Source organism: Genypterus blacodes, unplaced genomic scaffold (assembly GCF_046128005.1).
Source record: "Genypterus blacodes isolate CSIRO-AG114 ecotype Tasmania unplaced genomic scaffold, CSIRO-AGI_Gbla_v1 ptg000007l_1, whole genome shotgun sequence".
In the NCBI taxonomy this organism is placed as follows: Eukaryota; Metazoa; Chordata; class Actinopteri; order Ophidiiformes; family Ophidiidae; genus Genypterus; species Genypterus blacodes.
The window spans coordinates 5110001-5132500 of NW_027466821.1; the positions used below are offsets into that span (position 1 = coordinate 5110001).

At 47.6% G+C, this 22500-nt stretch overlaps 1 protein-coding gene across 1 annotated transcript in view; it reads left to right on the forward strand.

Moving 5' to 3' along the window:
* Window positions 1-7864: 7864 nt before the first annotated feature.
* The window catches only part of grm8a (glutamate receptor, metabotropic 8a), a 154066-nt gene continuing 139430 nt past the window's right edge, over window positions 7865-22500 (forward strand). The window contains 1 exon segment of the mRNA XM_076150122.1: window positions 7865-8407. Coding sequence (XP_076006237.1) covers window positions 7865-8407 — 543 coding nt within the window.

A 22500-nucleotide genomic window follows, 5' to 3' on the forward strand; every position in this document is an offset into this window, starting at 1 on the left:
CGGCGTTATTAGTTGGGGATTCATTCTTTTAAATGTGTGACAAGTCAGTTGGTTCTCGTCATATTTCAGTGTTAACCCCCCGTGTGTGTTTCACCTGAAGTCATCAAGCTCAAGTGCGCGGGCGTGCAGGTGTTTCCTGTAGTGCCTCAACCATAAAGGTGTAACGGGTTTGATTCGACATCAGCCGGGCATCCGCGCCTCCAGGAGGAAGAGCGTACGTTCAAGCGCTTGGATTGAGTCTTCTCGTTCCATTAAGCAGAAATGTAGTGGCAATTTCAATCAACTCTGTGAGCCTTTTTTTTTAAACCTTAATTTGTGGTCATTATCCGGACTCTTGAGCCTGAATGCTGCATCAGTTTCATTGAGAATGTGCTTTCATTTACTGGAACTTTTAAGGGGCGTCGGAGGGTGCTGCGTTTTTTCCCCTCAGTCATACTATTGGTTGACTCGATTTACCCCCCAACCCCCTCCCCTGAGGTAGTCGCTCAAACACTGGCACATGAAGAGACAGGAGAAGAGAAGACGGAGGAAGGCCCCAATCTCTCTGGGAAACCAAATTTGATGAAGTACGTCTTAATGTCCAATGGGAAAGCCATGGGACAACAGAGCAAAAGGAGGAGAGACCAAACTCTATTTTTATAACTGGAAGCACGAGCGTGACGAGGTCCTGGAAACATGTACATACAGACTCAATCCTCCGCCGGGTGTAAGGAGATAAGGAGTAGTTACACTAGTCACATTAGTTATGGACTGTACCTAACCGTTGGGTGGCCACATGCTTGGAACATGTCTGAGTCGTTCCTCTCACTGTTTCATACTGAGACAAATTTGCAATGTTTAGTGTTCACGACATCATTCCTCCCTTGAAAGTGAAGGACGTTTTTTTTCCCCCCGGAACACGAGTCAAACCTCAACAGACTGTCAGGACTGTGTGTTTTGTTTTTTAATCCCATGGTTTCTTTCATCATCATTTGTAAATTTGTTACAAAGACTTCACCTTCAAGAGAACCCGGGAAGAGTTTAGAGGCGCCTTTCAGATGTGACAAGAATGTTCAAACCAACCATTTGAATAAAAATGTACAATAAAAAATGTACAGCTTTAAGCCCCAGAGGGGAATTCTGTCTGAGTTAATTTTGTCCACAGAAATGAGTCATAACGCTTCCATCAGTAATGTTTGTTTACTGTCTTTGCAGAGAAGAGACTTTGTTTGCTTGTTATTCCGTGCGGTTTAACGTGGAATTGCTTTTGATGTCTCCGAGTGAAATAATGGTCTTCGCACACACACACACGCTCTTCGCCACGTGCTGACGGCATGTGACTTCAAAGCAGAAAGTCTTCATTGGTTATGATTTTGATTCCAAAAGCACTTTTAATTATACATATGACATGTGGAATATCTCTTAAAATATGAAATTAACTAATCAGCATTTTTCACCCTGGAGGCCCCTGACGTGACTCTGATTAACAGACACTGAAGATATGCTGAACAAGTCAAATAAAACATATAACGTACTGATCTCAAACTAAACCTGAACTTTATCACATCCCCCTCGGTGTCACACACTGTATATACGCTTACGTCGCTCTTTCAGGGCAGAGACGCTGCGGCATCACCTCACACTTACCACCAGATGGCGGCATTGCTCCACGCCTCGCCTTTGCGTCTCACACAAACTCGACGTGTTGCACTCTTAAACTGTATATACTTCGTCACACACATACACTCAGAGAGAGAGAGGGGGGAGGGGGGTTTGCCCGGGTCCGTGTGGATCGCCTGTTTCCTCACTTCACGCTGCTTATCAAATTGTTATTACACAGCAGATGGGATGCGGTTCATTTGGTTAATTCGATTCACGGCAAATAGCCATGACGCCACCGTGTGACAGGGGAGGTGGAGGTGTGCGTCTGTATGCGCGCGCGCGTGTGTGTGTGTGCGTGTGTGTGTGGTGGGGATCAATGGGCGCAGTAAAAATGGATTTGGGCTCAGGCAATTAAGAGTGTCGCAACGCCTGTGTGAGCATATTTTGATGACTTATTAATGTGTTCAAATAACCAAAGCCCCCCCTCCTTTCATTGTGGAAGACGATCGATCTGATTGATTAGTAATAAACTTGATTGAACGTGTGGACTTTGCCGGGCGACAGTGGCGCAATTAGACGGTGATTTGGTGCAGGCGGAGTAACCAGATACGATGGGCGAAATAAATAAATATGTTGCATGTAGCCTATTGGAGAGAGAGAGGGGGAGAGAGAGAAAGAGTGAGAGTGAGAGAGTGTGTGTGTGTGTGTGTGTGTGTGTGTGTGTTGTGGTTCATTCGGCTGTGGAGTCGCGCTGTCACAGACAACCGGGGGAGTGTTTGTGCGTGTGTGCGTCCGCGGTGCCACGGGTGGACTTATGGGAAGGTTTCATGAGCAAAGTGCGGGACACCTCTGCGAGGACACCGGAGCCCGAGAGACGCAGGTGGGTTCGCCAACATTACTGATCACGACTGACACATTCAGCGTGTCGTGGAATTCCTCCGCTCTCTCTCCCTCTCTCTCTCTCTATCTCTCCCTCCTTCTGTCTCTCTCTCTCTCTCTCTCTTTCTCTCTTCATCAGGCAGCCTCTCCTCATCATCGCTTCCCTAAACAAGTGCGGGGATCATAATCGCGTTTTTCTCCAGTTTTGCTCGTCACGAAGCGGCACTTTCTCCCCTTTTTTTCTCGTTTAAACGCAGGGGTCCATTTTCCTCTTTTTCACATCCTCGACTTGGCGGATACTCTTTGATTTGCTTTGCTGTTGGGGGGGAAAAGGAGGAAGAAACGACCCCCCCACCCCCCCAACACCCACACACCCACACAAACACACATACGCTCCAGGAGGACCGGTGGTGGGAAAACTGCTGAGCTCCGCAACGAAGTTGCCTTAGGCGGGCAGGAGAGTCTGAGGAAGAGGCACTGGAGACGGTCCTTCCTCACCCTCCTCCGAACCTCCCCCCCTGGATGAATTAGATCCCCTCAGGTATCAAGGAGTGTCATTTACTCTCATTTTCTCCTTGTTATTCCCGTTCTGTCGCCTCATTCCCACCCCATTTCCGCTCATTCTGGCATTTCTCTACTGATGGATTGGGGACAGCGTCTTATTCCCTCCCAGATTCCTTCCTTATGCAGCAACCCGATCAATTCCTCAACGGATTTCATTGATTTTTCTTTTTTGTTGCAATAATCATCTTCGTTGGGTGTGATCTGAACAATGGAGGTGAGGGGGGTGAGTGTGTTATCAATAACGCTGCATGGTGATGAATATGTGTTTGGGTCTGTGAGTCAATATTGCATGGACGCAGTGAGGGGAAGTGGTGAGGGAATGGAAGATGTCATCTGATGTCATGTTATTGCAGTGATCACAGTCTCTCTCTGCTCTCACTCTGGATGGCAGTGGCTTTAATTATGGGATGCGATCAGAATTCCACCACTGCCACACCAGCAGCCTATAGGCTCCATAATGAGCACATACACACATCCATACACACATCCACACACACACACCCAGAAGACTTTAATCTCGCCCAGTCTCCTCTCTCAACCCTGGAGGTGTATGTCATTACCGGACACGATTAGATCACGTCACATGCATCTGTTTCCAGCAATACGTGACGCTTCTCTCTGTTCCTGCGCCGTAGTTCACTGTAGAAAAGGTTTGATTCCCCCTGTGTGGAAAAAGTCTCACTTCAGATATCTGGAGATGTGTTTGAAATTTGGAGGGATATTAGAAGGAAGTGTGTGTAGGTGCAAATGTCACATCTTTGTGTTTGCTTAAGTTGGTTAGACCTTTTATTTAGCAATTTGTTTAAGGTCTGGGAGCTGTGCCATGACTGGGGTGAGTCCAATGCAGTGAGAGTGTGTGTGTGTGTGTGTGTGTGTGTGTGTGTGTTGGGGAAGCGTCAGCATCTGAGTTGTTCCTTTGGCCCCCTAATCTTGCGAAATCAAATCAAATAACAATAGAAGGCTGGTGATGCTGCCACACTCTACTGAGGGAAACAGAGGGGGGGGGGGAGACAGAGAGACAGAGAGAGAGAGGGAAATGGAGTGAGAGGAGGAGGAGGGGGTGGGTGTTGCTGTTTGAAAAGGGAAAGTGTCAGAAAATCGAGATTGAAGACGGGGAGGGGACAGGTAAAGGAAAATGTGTGGTATGAGGAGGATGAGTAAGGCAGAGATGATGGAGCGAGAAGAAGAGACACGCTGCAATTATTGAATGAGAGATGCAGAGAGACGACGCGCCAGGGAGAGAGAGGGGGAGAGAGAGAGAGAGAGAGAGAGAGGGAGAGAGGGAGACACACAGGGGGGGAAATGAGGAGGTAGGGACAGGGACAGAGAGGCAGAGAAGCTGTCACTTTCTGAAAAGAGCAGCGCGCTCCCCAGAGAGAGGAGCAGGCCGGCAGAAAGCAGCGTGATGGAATAGTCACGGAGAGGAGAGGAGAGGAGGAGAGGAGAAGAGAGGAGGACATGATGACGGCAAAAACCAAGGGAGAGGATGATACAGTGAGGAGGGGATTGGACACAATAAGGAGGAGCTGAGGAGGGAGGGAGGGAGGGAGGGAGGGACGGATAACAGAGTGGAGCGACCAAGTGGGCAGCACTCACCTCGACAGGCAGCTGTGGGTGTAAATTAAAAAGAGCGATGAGGCGACCGCAGCCTCGGGGGGTTTAACCCTCTTCATCTCTGGAGCCACTAACCATCACAGAGCGGGAAACCACCTCTCTCTCTGGGGAGCCTCCTCGGGGCTGAGGCACACGTACGCAGAGGAATCTGGGTCCTGAGCCTTAGCAAAGCGTCATAAAAGACAAGGAGACCCGCGGGAGGGGAGGGAGGAGAGGGGGGTAGTGAGGCACGTCCAATAACTAAACAGTGACGCGAGGGTCTGGGGGGCCGGGGGTGGGCACGGGCAGGAAATATGATCATTCTGAGGAGGGAACGTGAGGCCCAAATGAGGCGTGAAACTCTTTAATACCTTCAGGGCCTGGGTTCAGTCAGAGCAAAGACTCGCACGACTCGTCGGCCCTGAGCTAATCTGTGTTCCGCTGCCCCCCCTGGAGACGCGGTTGCGGTGTAGTCACATCTTGTTTCGGGGTCTTAAACTCCACCTAGACGATCCCTTTGACTCCAGGATAGACTTCAATACTCAATTATCAGGATCCTGCCTAGACGGGTGAGGTTTTGACCCCATATTCAAGCCAACAGGGCCTCTGATGGGGGGGGGGGTCACAGACGGGGGTCACAGGGGCCCTGCATGGTTTAGACGGGGCCTTTCATTGATGTCACGCGTTGTCGCAATGTGCTAAACAAGTGTGTTGCAAAAGATAAGAATAAAAGTTTATCATCCCGAGGGAAATTACAATACGTAGAGACTGCCATGTGACTGAAGGCGTCACCTGACCCAGAGGTGTGAACCGTCCTCGGAGGATAAATGCCGGGTTTCACCGCCCACCCATGACTCAGAAGGGGGGGGCACTGCCACTAGATGTGATGATAAACGAAACACACATGGCTATAAATATACATGAACTACGAGGGTCCCTGTGTGCGCGTGGTAATGCGAGATGACAGCCCCCCCGCTCCCCCCGAGCCTCATTTGGCCGCTCTCTCCCCGCGCCAGCAGGTCGCAGCGAGTCCAAGCAGAAAGTGTCGAATAAACAATATCGCTGAGAACACGAGTCCAGACGTAGAGCAGATGAATCAGAGCCTGGCTAACCTATATAAAGGCCGGGGCTGTGTGTGTGTGTGTGTGTGTGTGTGTGTGTGTGTGTGTGTGTGTGTGTGTGTGTGTGTGAGTGTGAGAGTGGCTCTGACCTAATTCCATGTGTGGAGTGTAGAGAAACTGAAGAATTAATTGGGACAGAATCGAATTATAGATGGATTCACGGGAAGAGTCGCTCACGCTGCGATGACATCCGAGCTCGGGGGAAACTGTTATGCGCCGCCGCTGTGAGTGAAATCACGCCGACCTGCTGCGTGTGTGTGTGTTGATGATGATGAAGGTTTCATAATCACACTTTACTCGATGTCCACAGCCTTGAGAGTGCTGAAAGGTTGCCGGGTCGATCCGCAGGAATAAGCAGAATTGCAGAATTCCCTCGCGTTCCTGTTCCATTTTTTTTTTACCTAGCTTGTTTGAAGTGGAGGATGATTTTCCTCGTCAGCGGATGTGATGGATTACAAAGCCAATTAAGAGGCTAAACAGTGTGAAATAGGCCATCTGAGGGCTAGAGCGTATGTGTGTGTGTGTGTGTGTGTGTGTGTGTGTGAAGGTAAGCAGGACACCTATAACGAAGGCTTGTGTTTTCACAGCCATGGCCTCAATATCCTGGATACCATCAGATGAAACAAGCCTGGTGCTGGGGTTTGTAACCATATTCCAGGCAGTTTCATCACATCTCCAGGAGCCATGATTATAATTTCAGAGTTACTTATCCCTCACTGATAAATGAAATGGAGGCAAACAGGTGAGTGTGAGACAGCAGCTCCCTCCCTCCCTCCCTCCAAACCCTCTGTCGGGATCATCACAATTGGACAAATTGCCTTCTCAGTCTATATCAGTGATGGCAAATGGGTCAAATTAATCCCCACAGTCTTGCGTAATGAATGCACATTGGTTTGTGTTTGTGTGTGTGTGTCATGTAGGAACCCAGGAGTGTGTCAGCAAACCGTCTGAAGCCCTCGACTTGTGGCTGCTTCACGTGTTAACACCTTCAACAGTTTCACTTCCCAGCAGCTACACACAGATTTAGAATACCAGGTATATTTGCAGACCTGTTCGAGGTCTCAGGTTGTGTGTGTGTGTGTGTGTGTGTGTGTGATGAATGTAATGTGTTCATTTAACCGCAGCAGAAACAGCAGGTGTTCAGATGACGCAACACGGTTACCCCAAGGCATCAGTCTGAAGCTTTCCCTCTTCACCGCTCTTTGCCTCTCTCTCTCGCTTCCCTCCTTCCCTCCTCCCTCCCTCTCTGCCTCCCTCTCTGCCTCTCTCTCTCGCTTCCCTCCTTCCCTCCTCCCTCCTCCCTCCCTCCCTCCCTCCTCCTTCCTTCCTTCCTTCCCTCCTCCCTCCCTCCTCTGCTGCAGCAGGTAGTCTGAGGTCCGCGTCGCCGATGCGAAATTGCCCCGCGGAGCTGGCGAGTCAAGGTTCTCTGCTGTCATTTCCAACAGCTGTTACACTCATCTGTGTGGCGAAAGATGATGATGTGTGTGTGTGTGTGTGTGTGTGTTCAGGTGTAGCAAGAGAGTGTGTGGAGGTGATTAAAAACCGACAGACATTGGTGGGTTTTTCGATTATGGAAAGGCAGTAAAGATTCTGACAGGTCTGCTGGTGCTGGTGTGTGTGTCTGTGTGTGTATGTGTGTGTGTGTGAGTGTTTGTGAGTGTGAGTTGTTTTTGCTCCAGTGCATCTCTGCTTTGCTTTTGCCTTAAGTGGTTTACACTTGTTTGTCAGGTGGACCGTGCATCCCTCCAGCAGCTTGATTTTCATTTTCATATCACAGAGTAGAGGTACTTTAATACTCTCTCTCCCCCCCCCCCCTCTCTCTCTCTCTCAGGCCCCTTCTGAAGATGTGACTTCTGGCCTGCGCGCTCTTCTTCTCCTGGCCTAGATTCCTTCCTGCATCCTGCCACCTCATTCCCGCTTCTCCTTCTTCTTGCCGCATTAGGAAAATATGATTCGCTCATGGGGATTGGCTAACTTTTCCGTCGGGGTGCTCTACCCCTCCCTAGTCGACCAATAAGAAGCCTCCCCTTGTGCAACACTCTCCAAAAAAGTAGTTTTTAACTGGAATATCTTCCCGAGGCTTCCCTGGACGCTCGCCTCAGCTCTACTCGACTCATCTACCAATCATGGAGCCTCAGTGGAATCCCAATCCGTCCCCTCACTATCCCTCCATCGTCTTCCTGCTCATGGCGATCTCCTACACCTGGCTCCTCCCCCTCACCTCCCCTCAGCGAATCCCCACGGACCCCCAGGCTGCGCCAGAGTACGCCCACTCCATCCGACTGGACGGCGACGTCATCCTAGGCGGATTATTTCCCGTCCACTCCCGGGGCAATCGTGGCACGCCCTGCGGGGAGCTGAAGAAGGAGAAGGGCATCCACCGCCTGGAGGCCATGATGTTCGCCATCGACCTGATCAACAAGGACCCCGAGCTGTTGCCCAACATAACGCTGGGGGCCCGGATCTTGGATACCTGCTCCAGGGACACATACGCTCTGGAGCAATCCCTGACCTTTGTTCAGGCCTTGATAGAGCGGGATGGCTCGGACGTCCGCTGTGCCAACGGGGACCCTCCAATCTTCACCAAGCCGGATAAGATCGTTGGGGTGATCGGGGCGGCGGCCAGCTCGGTGTCCATCATGGTGGCCAACATCCTGCGCCTGTTCAAGGTGAGCTTTCACTCAAATCTCTTCTTCTTCTCTTCTCTGCCTCTGTCCTCTGATTGGTCGCTCTATCTGTATATGTGTACATATACATGAGGTGTTCGTTGGGCGATACCCTTGTTCTCTCTCTCTATCTGTGTATGTGTGTGTGTGTGTTGTGAATGATTGCCATCGCCGGTGAGATAAAGTTCAATGATGACAACCAATTAAAATGCAGTCAGTCTTCCTGGAGGGTTCAACAGCAGCAGTGTCAGCGCTGAGAGAGAGAGGGAGAGTGTGTGTGTGAGAGAGAGAGAATTTCAATCTGCACATGTGCATTTAGAAGAAGTGTCCTAACAATGATTTTTATCTCTGTTTAGATATGTGTGGGTGTTTGTGTGTAAGCATGTCAAGATGTGTCAAGTGAAGCGTGTAAGGAATAGAATTGTATCTCTTTGTGTATGTGTGTGTGTGTGTGTGTGTGTGTTCGTGTGTGTGTGTGTGTGTGTGTGTGTGTTAATGCTGGCTTGGATCATCTCTGGCTTGCAATTGAGCCAAATAAAGATGGCTTCCATACACGCGTTTCAATTACTACTAAAATCTGTCAACAACCACTTCATTTACTCGTGTTTGTGTTTGTGTGTGTGTGTGCCCACTCACTCACTGTCTATGCTGTGTAGTAATGATTAGTGCATTTGTGTGTATGCTTGTGTTTGTTGCCTATGTGTGGGCCTGAATGAGCATCTGTGTGTGTGTGTGTGTGTGTCATGTCTTTGTCAAGCCCATGTGTGTCCCCTCTGTGGAATATCAGAGGGAGAATGTGTGTGTGTGTCTGTATTAGTGCGTCGAGTGTGCTTGCGGTGTGTGTCGGCGTTGTCATCATTATCTGAACAGGGCTGATGGATGGCGGAATGATTATGAAATATGAGTCCAGTAATGACGCCCGTGGCATTTCACATCCACATCTATCCCACGCTCCTTCACTTCCTCCTGCATGTGTGTATGTGTGTGTGTGTGTGTGTGTGTGTGTGTGTGTGGTCCATGGAAGGCCGCACAGTTGCCGTATCCTCCTCTCTCTCTCTCTCTCTCTCTCTCTGTGTGCACGTGTGTGAGCGCACTTGTTAACAACCTGCTCGCGCTCTGAACAGGAGATTTGCATATTTAAAAAGAACAACAACTAAACATGATTTACACAGGGATCTGTCACAGCGCCGGGGCTCCAGCACGCCTCCCTCCCTCCCTCCCTCCCTCCCTCCTTCCCTCCCTCGCTCTGCACTGCCTCACTCTCATTTGCCTAATAGGATTTAGTGCATATTGTGTGTGTGTGTGTGTGTGTGTGTGTGTGTGTGTGTGTGTGTGTGTGTGTGTGTGTGTGTGTGTGCACGTGTTGTGTGTGTGCGTGTCATTGTGGGAGTGATTCTTCTCCACCCATATATATACAAATAAATATAAAAATAAGAGTGTTTATGTTTGGTAAGTGCACCAGTGCTTTTATTGTCCAAACGAGGGGGTCTGGAACATATGGCTGTGTGCGTGTGTGTGTGTGTGTGTGTGTGTGTGTGTGTGTATGTGTGAGTGTATGGTATCACCCAGAGGCCTGTAGCGGTGATATGATATGACAGAATTGTGCATCTTTTTCTGCACGGTTTAAGATGAATAATGCAGTGTGTGTCACAGCCTCAAAATAGCATGGAGGGCACACACACATGCAAACACACACTGCCAGAAACATACGTCATTTTTTTATATTAAATGGGCCAATCCGATCCGATGCCAGTCACAGTGAGAGGGAGCAAGAGAGAGAGAGAGAGACAGAGAGAGAGAGAGAGAGAGAGAGCCGGAGAGAGAGAGAGAGAGAGACGGGGAGAGAGAGAGAGAGAGAGAGAGAAAGACCTTCAGTCTAACAGCACAGGGAGGAGATTTCAACCCCAGATTTTGTGAAATGTTCCTCATCCTCTCGCCGCTCTGTAAATCACAGCCGAGTGAAACTAAATCGAGTCGAACAAAGAATTTATTGGTGTTTGTCTTGTCACCACTCTTTCCCTCTCTCTCTTTTTTCTGGAGATTATCTTTAAACTCCCAGCACCCCGGGGGGATAATGCAGAGCGGCGGGGCGACGTCGTGAGGCGTAATGAGATAAAAAAGTTTTGTTAATCCTTGTGAGGGAATCGGCGCGCAACAGAGAGGCGTTGTGCAGCTCGACGCAGAGAGAGAGAGAGAGAGAGAGAGAGAGAGAGAGAGAGAGAGAGAGAGAGAGAGAGAGAGAGAGAGAGAGGAAGTTTAGCACATCTAAGGCACAGAGAGCCTCTTAATAGACGATGACAGTTCCATCAGCACGTCAGGCAGAAACGTGCAGAAGGCAGCAGCACCAACATACGGAGCGCAGTAGAATCCTGAGACTAGAATAGCATGTGACATATATCGCTCCTGTCAGGTGAGGCCTTGGCTCATTTGCCACCAGGCGAGCAGAGTATACATACACATACACACATGTTTCCTCAATCCATTCCCGTCCAGAAGAGGGAAGCAGTGGGAATAACAACCAGGAGGAGGGTTCCATTCTTTTGAACGTGCATGAAATTGTGGCTGGAAATCGCCGCAGAGCCCAATTTGCACAAAATCGAGGAAGAAGAGCTACATCATAGCGTCAAGTGATCGTCATTGAGCCTTGGATCATCCTCATCCTTGGAGACTTTGCCTTAAAATGTATCAATTCACTCGGGAGCCGTTTCCACAACGACCCGGATTATGTGACATCTCCACTCATCCATAAATGATGAACATACTGATTTTTACGATGGCACCATGGCACCAGTGTGGAGACGGGCTATAAGGTATCAGCCTCTCCTCAACCCACGTCCAGGGAGAGGATTACATTTCCTTCCTGTATGAGATAATACGGATACGCGAGCTTGTTTACTGAAATAAATCACTTTGAAGCTGTTAAATTGATGATCTTCCCCAGTGATGCATTCTGCACATCTCAGCTGATAACTTTTCATTTGAATAGCGATAATTTAAGTGCATGTTCTATTGTTTGTGTCTATGTGGAATAGTGTGAAACGTGGATTGTCAGTGGGTCATTTACATTTCCTTTTTTTTGGTCATAAGGTTCAGCTAGCGGTGGGTGGATGATATTAAAGTTTATTGTAAACAGCTCTGGGCAAGTGCTGAAGTTGGCTGAGAATGGGAAATGAAGACAACTTGCGGTGGGGGGGGGGGGGGGGGGGGGGGGGACTCCTTGTCAGGCGCTGTGCTGCTTTTCCTTCTGTTTGGTTTTCATGCAGTTTTGGCTCGTTGATCGTATAGGGAATTGAATTAATGAGGACGGTATTGATTCATATGATGAGGAGCAGGTAGCGCTGTGCTGTGGGGCTTGACAAATTGCCAGTTTAACATGAAGCGCCCATGCCCGGGGTCCAGAGCAGTCAGCAGGAGGAACCTCATCTCCCGGTTGCCGCCTCTGCCCTTTCGATCTCGTTTCGGACAAACCTCGCAGCAATAAGGCGGCGCAAAACACAGAATAGGAGCAATTTTCCATCTGTCTTTCTTCCTTTTGTTGTGTTTGTCCCTTTTTCACTTGTATTTTGTCTTTAACTCTCTCCTTAAGCAGTCTTCCCTCTGGGGCCGACGGCTTCATCCTTGGATATCGAGTGTGTTTGCGCTTGGTTGGTAATTACAGTGGCGTTATGGATCGGTGAGCCCCCGAGGCCTTTGGTCACCTCTCCAACCACTTTCAGGCGGATCTTAGCTACAGCGCGGCACATTACAGGGTATTACACACTAATCTGAGCGCCTGGAAACCTTCCAATCAATTCCAAAAATGCGGTTTAAACTTCTATGATGGATTGAGGAGGGAAAAGGCGACAAAGCGGGACGGCCGCATTCACATCCGTGCCGTTAATGGACCGTGTGCGGCTTTGTCTGCTTTGTTACCAGGAAGTCCTTGGTATCGTACAGCGAAGTGAAAGGGCCCATTTCACTCCGTGGCACTTGCACGCTGTGTGTCGGAAATCGAAAATGAAATTTAATTCATAAATTGATAAGTGGTGTCTGTCCCCCGGTGAGAGCAAATGGAATGGATTTGCCTCGGGGAATTTGGGAAACACTGCTATCATGACACGCGCACACACACACTCATACACGCGCACGCTCGCTCTGACACAAGTGGAATCCCTGCTCCTTATTCAATCAGCGCCAGCTCCCACACACACACACACACACACACACACAGACACACACAAGTACAAACACACACTCACCCTTGTCTCTTTTGAGGAGATGACTGACGCTGTGTGTGTCTTTGTTTTTTTATGAAGTTGTGTGTTCCGAAGCCAAGGTCAGAAGCAGAAGCCTTTCCCACGCTTTCTCCCTGCCTTCCAGCTGTGCATCTGTGTGTGGCTGAGCATTGTGTGTCTGCGTGTGTGTGTGTTTGTCACAGCCTCAGCACCCGCATTCCGGTCTTAAATATGTATGTATGTATGAAGGAGAACAAAGTCAACAAGCATTCCAATTGATCCCATAATTCAGCTCCGGCCTCCTTTCCTTCCCTTTCCGTCTGTCTTGGGAATTCTCTGCAACGCTGTGTGATATATCCGATTTCATTACATCGCCGTGATTACTTTACAGAGGGACGTCTCTCTCTCTCTCTCTCTCTCTCTCTCTCTCTCTCTCTCTCTCTCTCTCTCTCTCTCTGTCTCTCTCTCTCTCTCTCTCTCTGTTGTCTGAGCTTGTTTTCGGTCCCTTTATCCTCCTGAGCGGCGTGTACATCCCCGCCATGTGAATGTTTCTCCTGGTGTGTGCTGAAGACACATACATGCAAATAAAATCATCCCCTCTCAGCAAATTAGCGAGAGCAAATGTTTACTCAAAACCCTCGGAATACACAGCAGACTCGGGGCTTTTGTGCACTTAAAAGCCAAACCAGCGCAATCTCTTTCCAGGCACGCCGACGTTTTCTGAATTACAAATCAATTTGGCACTCAGCTTCACAGGGAAGACGGCGGTGACATTAAAACACAATCAACAGGGAAATGTGGTAATTCCAATTCGGATGAGTCAGGCGGAATTTCTGTGCGCTTAATGAATTTGCCTCCACGCTCAAGGTCAGGCGGAGTTTGGCGCTCCGGCCTCGTCCCTAATCCGGCCGACAGCTTAATGAAATAGTGCTGTAACAGAGTCAAAGAGAGAGTGGAGGGACGTGACTGAACAGGAAGAGGAGGACAAAAAAGGGAGACGACGCAGAGTGGAAAGGATAAAGAGTCGGAGAGGGAGGGAGAGACAGAAAACGGCAGGAAGACAAAGCGAGCAGAGGGAGTGTGGCTGGAGTGTGTAATGATGTGGTGTTGATTTCTTTCATGGCGGCGTTTTGTATTAAGAGTGTGACTATAATGAAGCAGAGGAGCCCAGAACAGCAAGCAGGGAAACTCATTAGGATCACGAAACAACTCCACATTGAGCGTTTGTGTCAGCCGGAGCGCACCAACGCTCCTGTGTCTGTGTCTGAGCACACGCCTCTCTGTCTGTCTGTCTGTGTGTGTTTGTGTGTGTGTGTGTGTGTGTGTGTGTGTATGTGTTTGCAGCAGGGAAATATCTGTTGCGACAGACAGGCAGGACACAGTCATCCAACCTTTACTAACGAAGGCAGACTTAATGAGCAAATGGTTAATGAAGGGAGACTTAATTGTCCTTCTGAAATTATTTATTACCTTCATTTGTTGAGTGCTGCCTGGAGATGATTTATGCCGCCATATGGAGCGAACATTGACTGAATGAGATTTATTGGCAGCCGAATAGTTAAACCAGTTTTTGGAATTGAAGTTGTCTTTGAAGCGAAAGTCAAACACAAATTGGCAGCAACTCCATGAAGGGAAGTTGTGGGGATAATGCACCGCACACTCCAATCCAGTAGGGGGCGCCGTTAAAATCTAAAGAGGAAGGGTGTTTGCTCGTTGTGTCTAGTTGCGGATTGTCAGCACTTCAGGCCCCAAACCGTAAACACAAAGCTAGATGTCATCCGTAAAATTAAACACATAAACATTTTTTATGCATTATTCCATAAAAGAGCTGCTTATGTGTGTAAAAAAGCGTGTGACTGTTTCCCTATTAACTATAACATAACACTGTTAAACTTATCGATATGCCTCAAATTGATATGCATGAAGCTGCTTCTGCTCTCTTTCCCTGCCTCCTTCCCTGCCTCCTTCCCTGCCTCCCTCCCCCTCTTCCTCCCTCTCTTGCACACACACACACGTAGCAATATACAAACACAGACAGTTATTTGATGAAAAGGTGCGAATGTAATTTGCGTTTAATCAGATTCTTCGATGGGAAAAACAAAAGGTCATTAGAAATGTGTTTAATGAAACCGCCGCACGTCTGTGACTTGTGCCCACTTGCGTCCGAGTATTTGAATGTGTTGATTGAAGATGTGTGTGTGTGTGTTTGTAGAGAGGTAAAAAATGTGACAGTGAGTGTGTGTAGACTTGCGTGTCCGTTTTCCCCTCTTTCTTTCTTCAGACCGGTGCTGCTCGGTGTTTTGCAGTTTTGCGCTCGAGCAGAGGCGCAGATAAGGGATAAGTGAAGCCATTACACAACGCAACTGGGCTATATTGGCCGCCGCGGGGAGAGCACCTGATGCCCCCGCCAACACAAAGCGGATGGAAATGATACATCGCTTAACGGTCGCTGGCAATTACTCCCATCTGCGCTCCGCCTGTGCGTCGCCGGCTCAAAACGCTGCATCCAGGATGACGCAAAACACGCCTCATCTATAACTGCAGAATCAAAACACCATTTCTTTGTTCAAATTGCATCTGCCGCTATAATGGATCCTCCCGTTTGGAGGGAATCAAGTCTAGAAGGGGGGGAAAGGCGCCAGAAGGAAGCACTACTGCCTTTTCTAGTTTAAATGTGTGAGCAAAGCTCACCAGGAAAGCTTCATCCCCAGCTGGTGACATCTGCGCGCTGCCAAATAGCGCATGTGAGTAGCATAGCACATGTGCCAGGTAGAGCGTGTGCAGGGAGTGAGCACGCACACACACACACACACACACACACACACACACACACACACACACACACACACACACACACACACACACACACACACACACACACACACATGGGCCAGCTTCTCACAACTCGTGACTGCTTCATGAGTCAGAGGAGTGTGTCACACTTTGGTCCATGAGAGTGCCGAGTGTTACATTTGACAAAACAATTTGGGTCATAGAAGCTTACACACGCACACAGACACACACTTGTGAAATTTGGTGCCAGCCCGAAAATGACAGAGGAAGTGCTGCTGGAAAAGAAAAAAATATAGTTTCTTTTGTATCACCATGATGTGAAACATGTTTTGGCTTGGTTGGCCTGTAACGTTGGAAGTGTAAGTCCTTACTTTTTGCCACAGCAGTATTTCGTATCTCCTCCAACAGTTTTTCGCCAATCATCACAACTTTACGCTTAGAATGACAGGACCAAGCTGGACAAAAGACTTTGATCTTTGTTCTCTGATATTCTTCTTCGTTTTAACATAATTGGCTGCTAAAGTGGAGTGGGCGTGGCTAATTCCTCCAAAACTGCTCTGCCTCATTCATGAATGAGTCAACCGTAACCAAACTTAAATGGACACGTGCACTCGCTACCTATAAAACATCAATCTACCTGACGGTGGCGGTAGAATCCAAATTTAAAATGTCCTCATCCAGAGACATAACTGGAGGACGACTCTGCCCTGGTGGAGGTATGCTCTATACGTGCGGCTGATCTCTGCTGGAGTTACTGGAGCGTCGGTGTAAGAATGGACACTTGGGTGATAAGTTCTGCATTGTGCTGCTTCTGGGACGGTTGAGGTTATATAGGTTAGTTTACTTGACTTAAATAGAGCAGAAGTGAACAACAGAGGGTTCTCCCATTATCCCTCTGTAACAGACTGAAAGTCGATATTTAAAAACTGTGTTCAAGTGCTCCTCTTTTCATATTCAGGCTGGAAAAAACAACTTTGCACAAGTGCTTCATCACGTCTGTCTTTATCTGCCAAGTGGCGTTTCCAATATTGAGGCTGTTCAACTTCCATTATACAGGAATTTTTTAAATAAACGTGAAAGTGGAGCAGATAAGGAGAGAAAATGAGACGGAGAGAGAGAAGGAGGGGCGAGGCTTCAAGTACTGAGAGGGGATTTGTACCAAAATGAGACACGCAGAATTTCCTTTTATTTGTCTTTATCTTGTCTTCCTTCATACTTCCTCACCTCTCTCCTCCACTGCATCCTTGCTTCTGCCCTCCCTCCTCCTCCTCACCAATTCAATTCCTGCTGCCACTCTTTCTTGTCACTCCTTCCCAATCTCCTAAAAAAGAGGGGACGAAGGCAGTGAAATGGTGATGGACAGAAAAGAGGGAGAGCAGTAAAGGTGATTTATGGAAGACGGGGGGGGGGGGGGGGGGGTTAACCGTGTTACATTAGATGGGAAGAGCGAGGGTGAGGAAGAGGAGGGAAAAGTTCAGATGTGAAGAGTTCATCCCTGCCCTCCTCCACCCTGCTTCTCTTCTTCTCCTCCTTCTCCTCCTGTCTGCTCGCCTTCCCCGTCTCCTCTGGAGTCGTGGGGTATTATTTATGACAAGAAAGGCGAGACGACACGGAAAGAACATTCGCAGAAAGCTGGCGTCTTCATGAAAAAAAACAATTTGTGTGTGTGTGTGTGTGTGTGTGTGTGTGACATACATGCATTCCGGGTATGACACGCATATACACACACTCTTATCCCATGTGTCCCATACGGTTTTGAATTAAAATGGCCTTTGTGATCAATATCATTGATTTATCAATTGTAGGAAGTTGAGACTTTATAGCGTAATGTGTCTGTGTTGTTCTTGTGTATCAGTGTGAGACAGATTTACTGTGTTGCTAAGAGGTGTGTGTGTATGTGTGTGTGTGTGTGTGTGTGTGTGTGTGTGTGTGTGTGTGTGTGTGTGTGTGTGTGTGTGTGTGAGTGTGAGTGGATTCCCTCTTTGCTGGGTTTTGCCAATTACCCCCAAAAGCTGGAGGTCAAAGAAGAGAGAGACAGAAAATATCTCTCTTTTTTCTGCCTTAATCCTTATTCATTGCCTTCTAGGAACGGTCTTCACCTCCGTCACTCTTCTCTCCCGCCCTCCTCCTTTATTCTTCTCCCATCTCTTGCCCCTTTTTTCCTTTCCTCCAGCCTCGCCCCCCCTTCTCCCCTTTGCCAGTGTTTCCTCTCTTCGCCCACCCACCCTCCACTCCTTCCATCGTCTTCTACCCCTCCTCCTCTCTCTCTCTCTCTCTCTTTCTGTCTCTCTCTCTCTCTCTCTCTCTCTGCCCTTGGTGCCCTCGCCGGTGGCGCTCCTCCTCTGAGGTGAGGCGGTACTAAACGGCCTCAGTGCAGCTTCCCCATGTATTTTTAATGCGCACGCCCGTCATGCTGGATTCTCACCCTGAATTATGCATACGGGATGGGTGAGGGAGAGAGAGAGAGAGAGAGCGAGAGGGGGGAGGAAAGATGAGGGAAGAATGGTAATGTTGGGAGATGTGCAGGACGACGAAACAAGGGTGAAAGAGGATGAGAATGAGGGGAAGGAGAGAGGACGGTCAGGACGAGTGTTTTGGTGTAATCACAGCTCTGGCAGAGCGGCAGAGAGGAGTGCAGCCTCTCACCTCCCTCATTTCATCTCCCCTCATCCTGGCATCTGCCTTCACATCTATGCCCCGCATCCCTTCATCTCCACGTTTCCAACAGTCTATTTTATCCCGTTCCCTTTCTCTCTCTCTCTCTCTCTCTCTCTCTCTCTCTCTCTCTCTCTCTCAAGAGTCTCTGTCTTGCAATTTCATCACCTCCTCCTCCTCCTCCTACCAGCTCTCTCTCCTCCCTCACCTCACCACCAAACTTAACACTGGGTTCTTATCGCTATCTCTCCTTTCTCTCTCTCTCTCTCTCACCTGTCTTGCCTTTGCCTTATTACGTCTTCATCTCCCCTTTCTTTCTCTCTCTCTCTCTCTTTACTCCTCCATGACTTTTCTTGCAGCTGCAGTAATGGAATGCCGAACTGAGGGAGGGGTGGTGATAGAAAGAGAGACAGAGAGAGAGATAGAGAGAGAGATAGCGGCAATGGAAGACACACTGATGGAGAAAGTGAAGGAGAGACAAGGAGAGAAGGTGTGGCTAAGACTTTGGACTATTGATTAGTACTGCAGTAGCGCGCACACACACACACACACTCTCTTTCTCAGCTACACACACACACAGACTTTATAATGGACATTGGAGGGTGGCTGACATGCTCACCATGGGATAATGGATCCGATCTGTGACTAGACTATTCCTCTCATTACTCTCTCGCTCCCGCTGCTGAAACTTTTCCTCCACATCCAAGTGAAAGGATCCTGTCCGTGTGTGTGTGCGTGCGTGCGTGCGTGTGTGTGTGCACCTGTGACAGTCTGAGCCTCTGCAGTCTGAGGTAAAGCCAGTCCAGCGCTGTAATAGTCACTTAGCTGTGCAGTGAACCGCTCAGTGCCACCGTGCGATTATTTTACACGCATTCATCTTAGTGTTATGAAGACAATATGCTGTTATATGGCCTCCACGCTGTCACACTCTGAGCAAAATGCGCATATAGAAAAAGTTCATTGTGTAATGATAATACTGCCGCTACTGTATCAACCAACCTTCACCCCGCCCATGTGAGTTCAACACCCGTGAGGTATAGAAGGTCATCAGCAAACAAACAAACACAGCGTATTAACTCTGGCCTGCCAAGCTGAATATGTAAAAATGTCTCGCCTGTTTTTTTTCCCCTGCCGACAGCACTGCGCCGCTTTTGCACCCGCAGGTCTTAAAGTTCAAATATTTACCTCATTATTGCCTGACTGACGATGCATTTTTACTGAAAACAATTCTCCATTAGGGCGTTTTTAGGGAAGCGCATAATCAGCAAAACATCGGAGATAATGAGCTATGCTACACACTCATACACACACACGCTGTGAACTGTTTGGAGGAATTTGACAGGTTTAATGGGTGTATAATGTTTAGTTGTAAAAAAAGACGACCCTGTTAACATCAGTGGGGATTTTTGGAGCGATATTGTGATTGGCGGCGGCGATTGCAAATAGTTGCCGGATTTGTGGCCGAGCAGGGCTGAAATAACTTTATATGAGGGTTAACCTACTCCTTCAATGTCGCTAATAGACCTTCTTTCATTTTAATAATCAGAGATAGTTCAGCCATATAAATGACATACATTATTCACACAGAAACCCATGGTGATAGAAGACCTTAATAACTTTGCTGTGGTTTGTGTCCCGGGCTCATTCTAATCTTGGCCTTTAGGTGTTTGGATTAACAGTCGTAGAACTATTAATATGTCCATGTAGGTATAAGTTACAAGTTTTTGTATACAAATATGTTCACAGTTGCCGCAGAGAGTGTTTACCTCTGATGTTTTACCCCTGCAATGCCTGTGTTCCTTCTACAGGCCAGGACCAGACTGACCTGAGAACCGTGAAATATCTTAAAAATGTCAGCGTGTCACTTGAAATCTATTGAAGTGTGCAACATTTACTTTAGTTTAACACTGCTGTCTGTCAGCTGTGACTCACGCTGACACAAACACACACTCACACACACTTTCTGAAGCGTTCTCCACTCCTGTCCACTTGTGAAGGGACTCAGAGCTGAAGATGAATCTGAGGGGGTCACGTAATGAGAGACACCTTGATGGTTTGGTATTTTGGTCTATTTTTTCAATATTTCAGTGAGACGTCAGCGGTAATAAGGATGGCATTTGAAAGGCTGTGATGTCTTCCTTTTGTCTGTCACCAGGAGAGGAACACGAGACACTCCTTTGCACTTTCCTCTGGTTTCCTTTAATGTCCTCACCTTTCCTGAGTTAACTTGGTCTTTTTACAAACCAGATTTCTGAATCTTTGAGCCAGTGATTATTCAGTTGTCTGTGCATTATATAAAATTGAGTCTATAAAAACACTTCCTGTAAACTCAGTCAGTCCAGGCCCAAACCACAGTCTGCTTGTCTGTAGGGAAACATTAGCAAGAATAACAGCCTCCTCCTGTCATCTAATGGGAATTAAGTAAGCTTAAGTGACTCTGTAAGCCGATACCTTAAGTCCTGTTTGTTTGGCATGACTCATTGTATTTATCCCAAATTAACATAAACCATAACAACAAGCATACAGAGCTATTTGGATGACAGAATAAAATAGGGCATATGGGTTCACTCTCATTGTTCATATAAAATATGTGTTTTCTAGACGAGAGTCGGTCTATTCTTCAATGAAACTCGATGGTGAGATTTAAACTGCACTCCTCCAAGCAGCTGTGCTCATCTTCCACACATTCATCATCTGGTGATATGGTGAATATGGTTTACATCGCTTAACTTTGAGCTTCAGTTCCAAATTAGTTAGTCTTTCATGAAGAGCATCTCTCCTTTTTTCCGGGAGGTTGTTTGAAGGAGGCAGTTGATGTCTTTGTGTTTGCTGGTGTTGCTCTGCGGCTCATTTCCTCACTCACTCAGTGCAAAGTTTTGTCCCAAAACACCTCTAAGGTCAGTGGGCCGAGTGAGACATCTGATTAATTATTCACATTTATGGTGTAATTATCAGCTACACTTCAAACCAGGCGTACAAATTACATCTGTAGTGTCAACAATTTGATGTAGCTGGGAATATGGAGTCTAAAATGTAAATGCCAGGAGAGCATTAAGCTGCTTGACCTGATGTAGTTAATTACAACATGTGCTATTAGAGCCATGCAGGGTGTATGTGTGTGTGTGTGTGTGTGTGTGTGTGTGTGTGTGTGTGCGCACTCTTTGAAGGAGAGGAGAGGATTTGGGGAGGGGAGCAGAGTACTTTTACAGAGGAGACAAAGGGAAATGAGATCCAACGATCAATGCTTGCATGAATGCGGAACGAGTGAAGGTAACACAGATGTAGTGGCATAGAGGGAAGTTTGAGAGCTGTGTTTGACGGATTCATATCCATCTATCAGCTGGAGTTGTATTTGCGTTGTCGCTCTTCTGTTTCTAAGGCGGACTTGGATTCTCTGCCTGTCTCTGTCTCTGGCACTCCTGTTCTCTCGTTCCACGTGATATTATTTCCTGTCCGAGCCGTTCGACCGCTCTGTAAAATTGAACTGTTGACATTTTGATCACAAGCTGACTCCTGAAAGCACTAAGCTGCTGACACCCCTCACTTACCCGGCATTAAGTATGAGTGTTTCCCGGTGTGATCATCTCAAATCCCTCTCTGCTTCAGCCCCTTGTCTAGTCAGTCTTGACCTTCAAACACCATCATACACAGTGTCTATTATCCACTAAACACCTTCTCTCTCTCTCTCTCTCTCTCTCTCTCTCTCTCTCTCTCTCTCTCTCTCTCTATCACTCTCTCTCTCTATCACTCTCACTCGCTTTTTTCCTACTTCCTACACACACACAAACACACACACACACACACACACACACACACACACAAACACACACACACACACACAGTCTGACATTAAGTCCTCTACACCTGACTTATTAAACAATCTTATTTGGCAATGATAAGTGGATTTAGTGCAACTTGACACCATCATGAATTAGGATTCTTTCTCATTTCCTGTCCTTGTAGATAAAATAAAGGTTAAATTATATATAACGGTTAAATAACGAGAGACAAAGGCTGTGACATTGGGGAAATGTCTGTAATCCTTCATCTTTAATCTTTATAATTCTAAAAAGAGCAAAAATGACTATAAGATTACAGCGCATTTCTTGTGTGGTATCATCGCAGACCTCTGAAGCCAAACAGTATAGATCCTACTACTTAAAATTAATACAAAGAGAGTACTCAAAGACTTAACGCAACACTCTCCATTAATATTTTATGTTAATAAACACAATCAGATGACTACATGCAACATGAAGGAGAACCTGCAGAGCTCCATTGCACCGTTTTTAGAAGCTTTTAGCTCTTTAATTTGATTTGTTTGGTACATTTACTGCGTTGTTGAGTCGTAGCCACTGACATCTCCCTTGTTTCCAGCAGTGGGAAGCAGGTGTTTCCATTCACTAGAGCTGCGATAAGACGGCCGAGCACGAT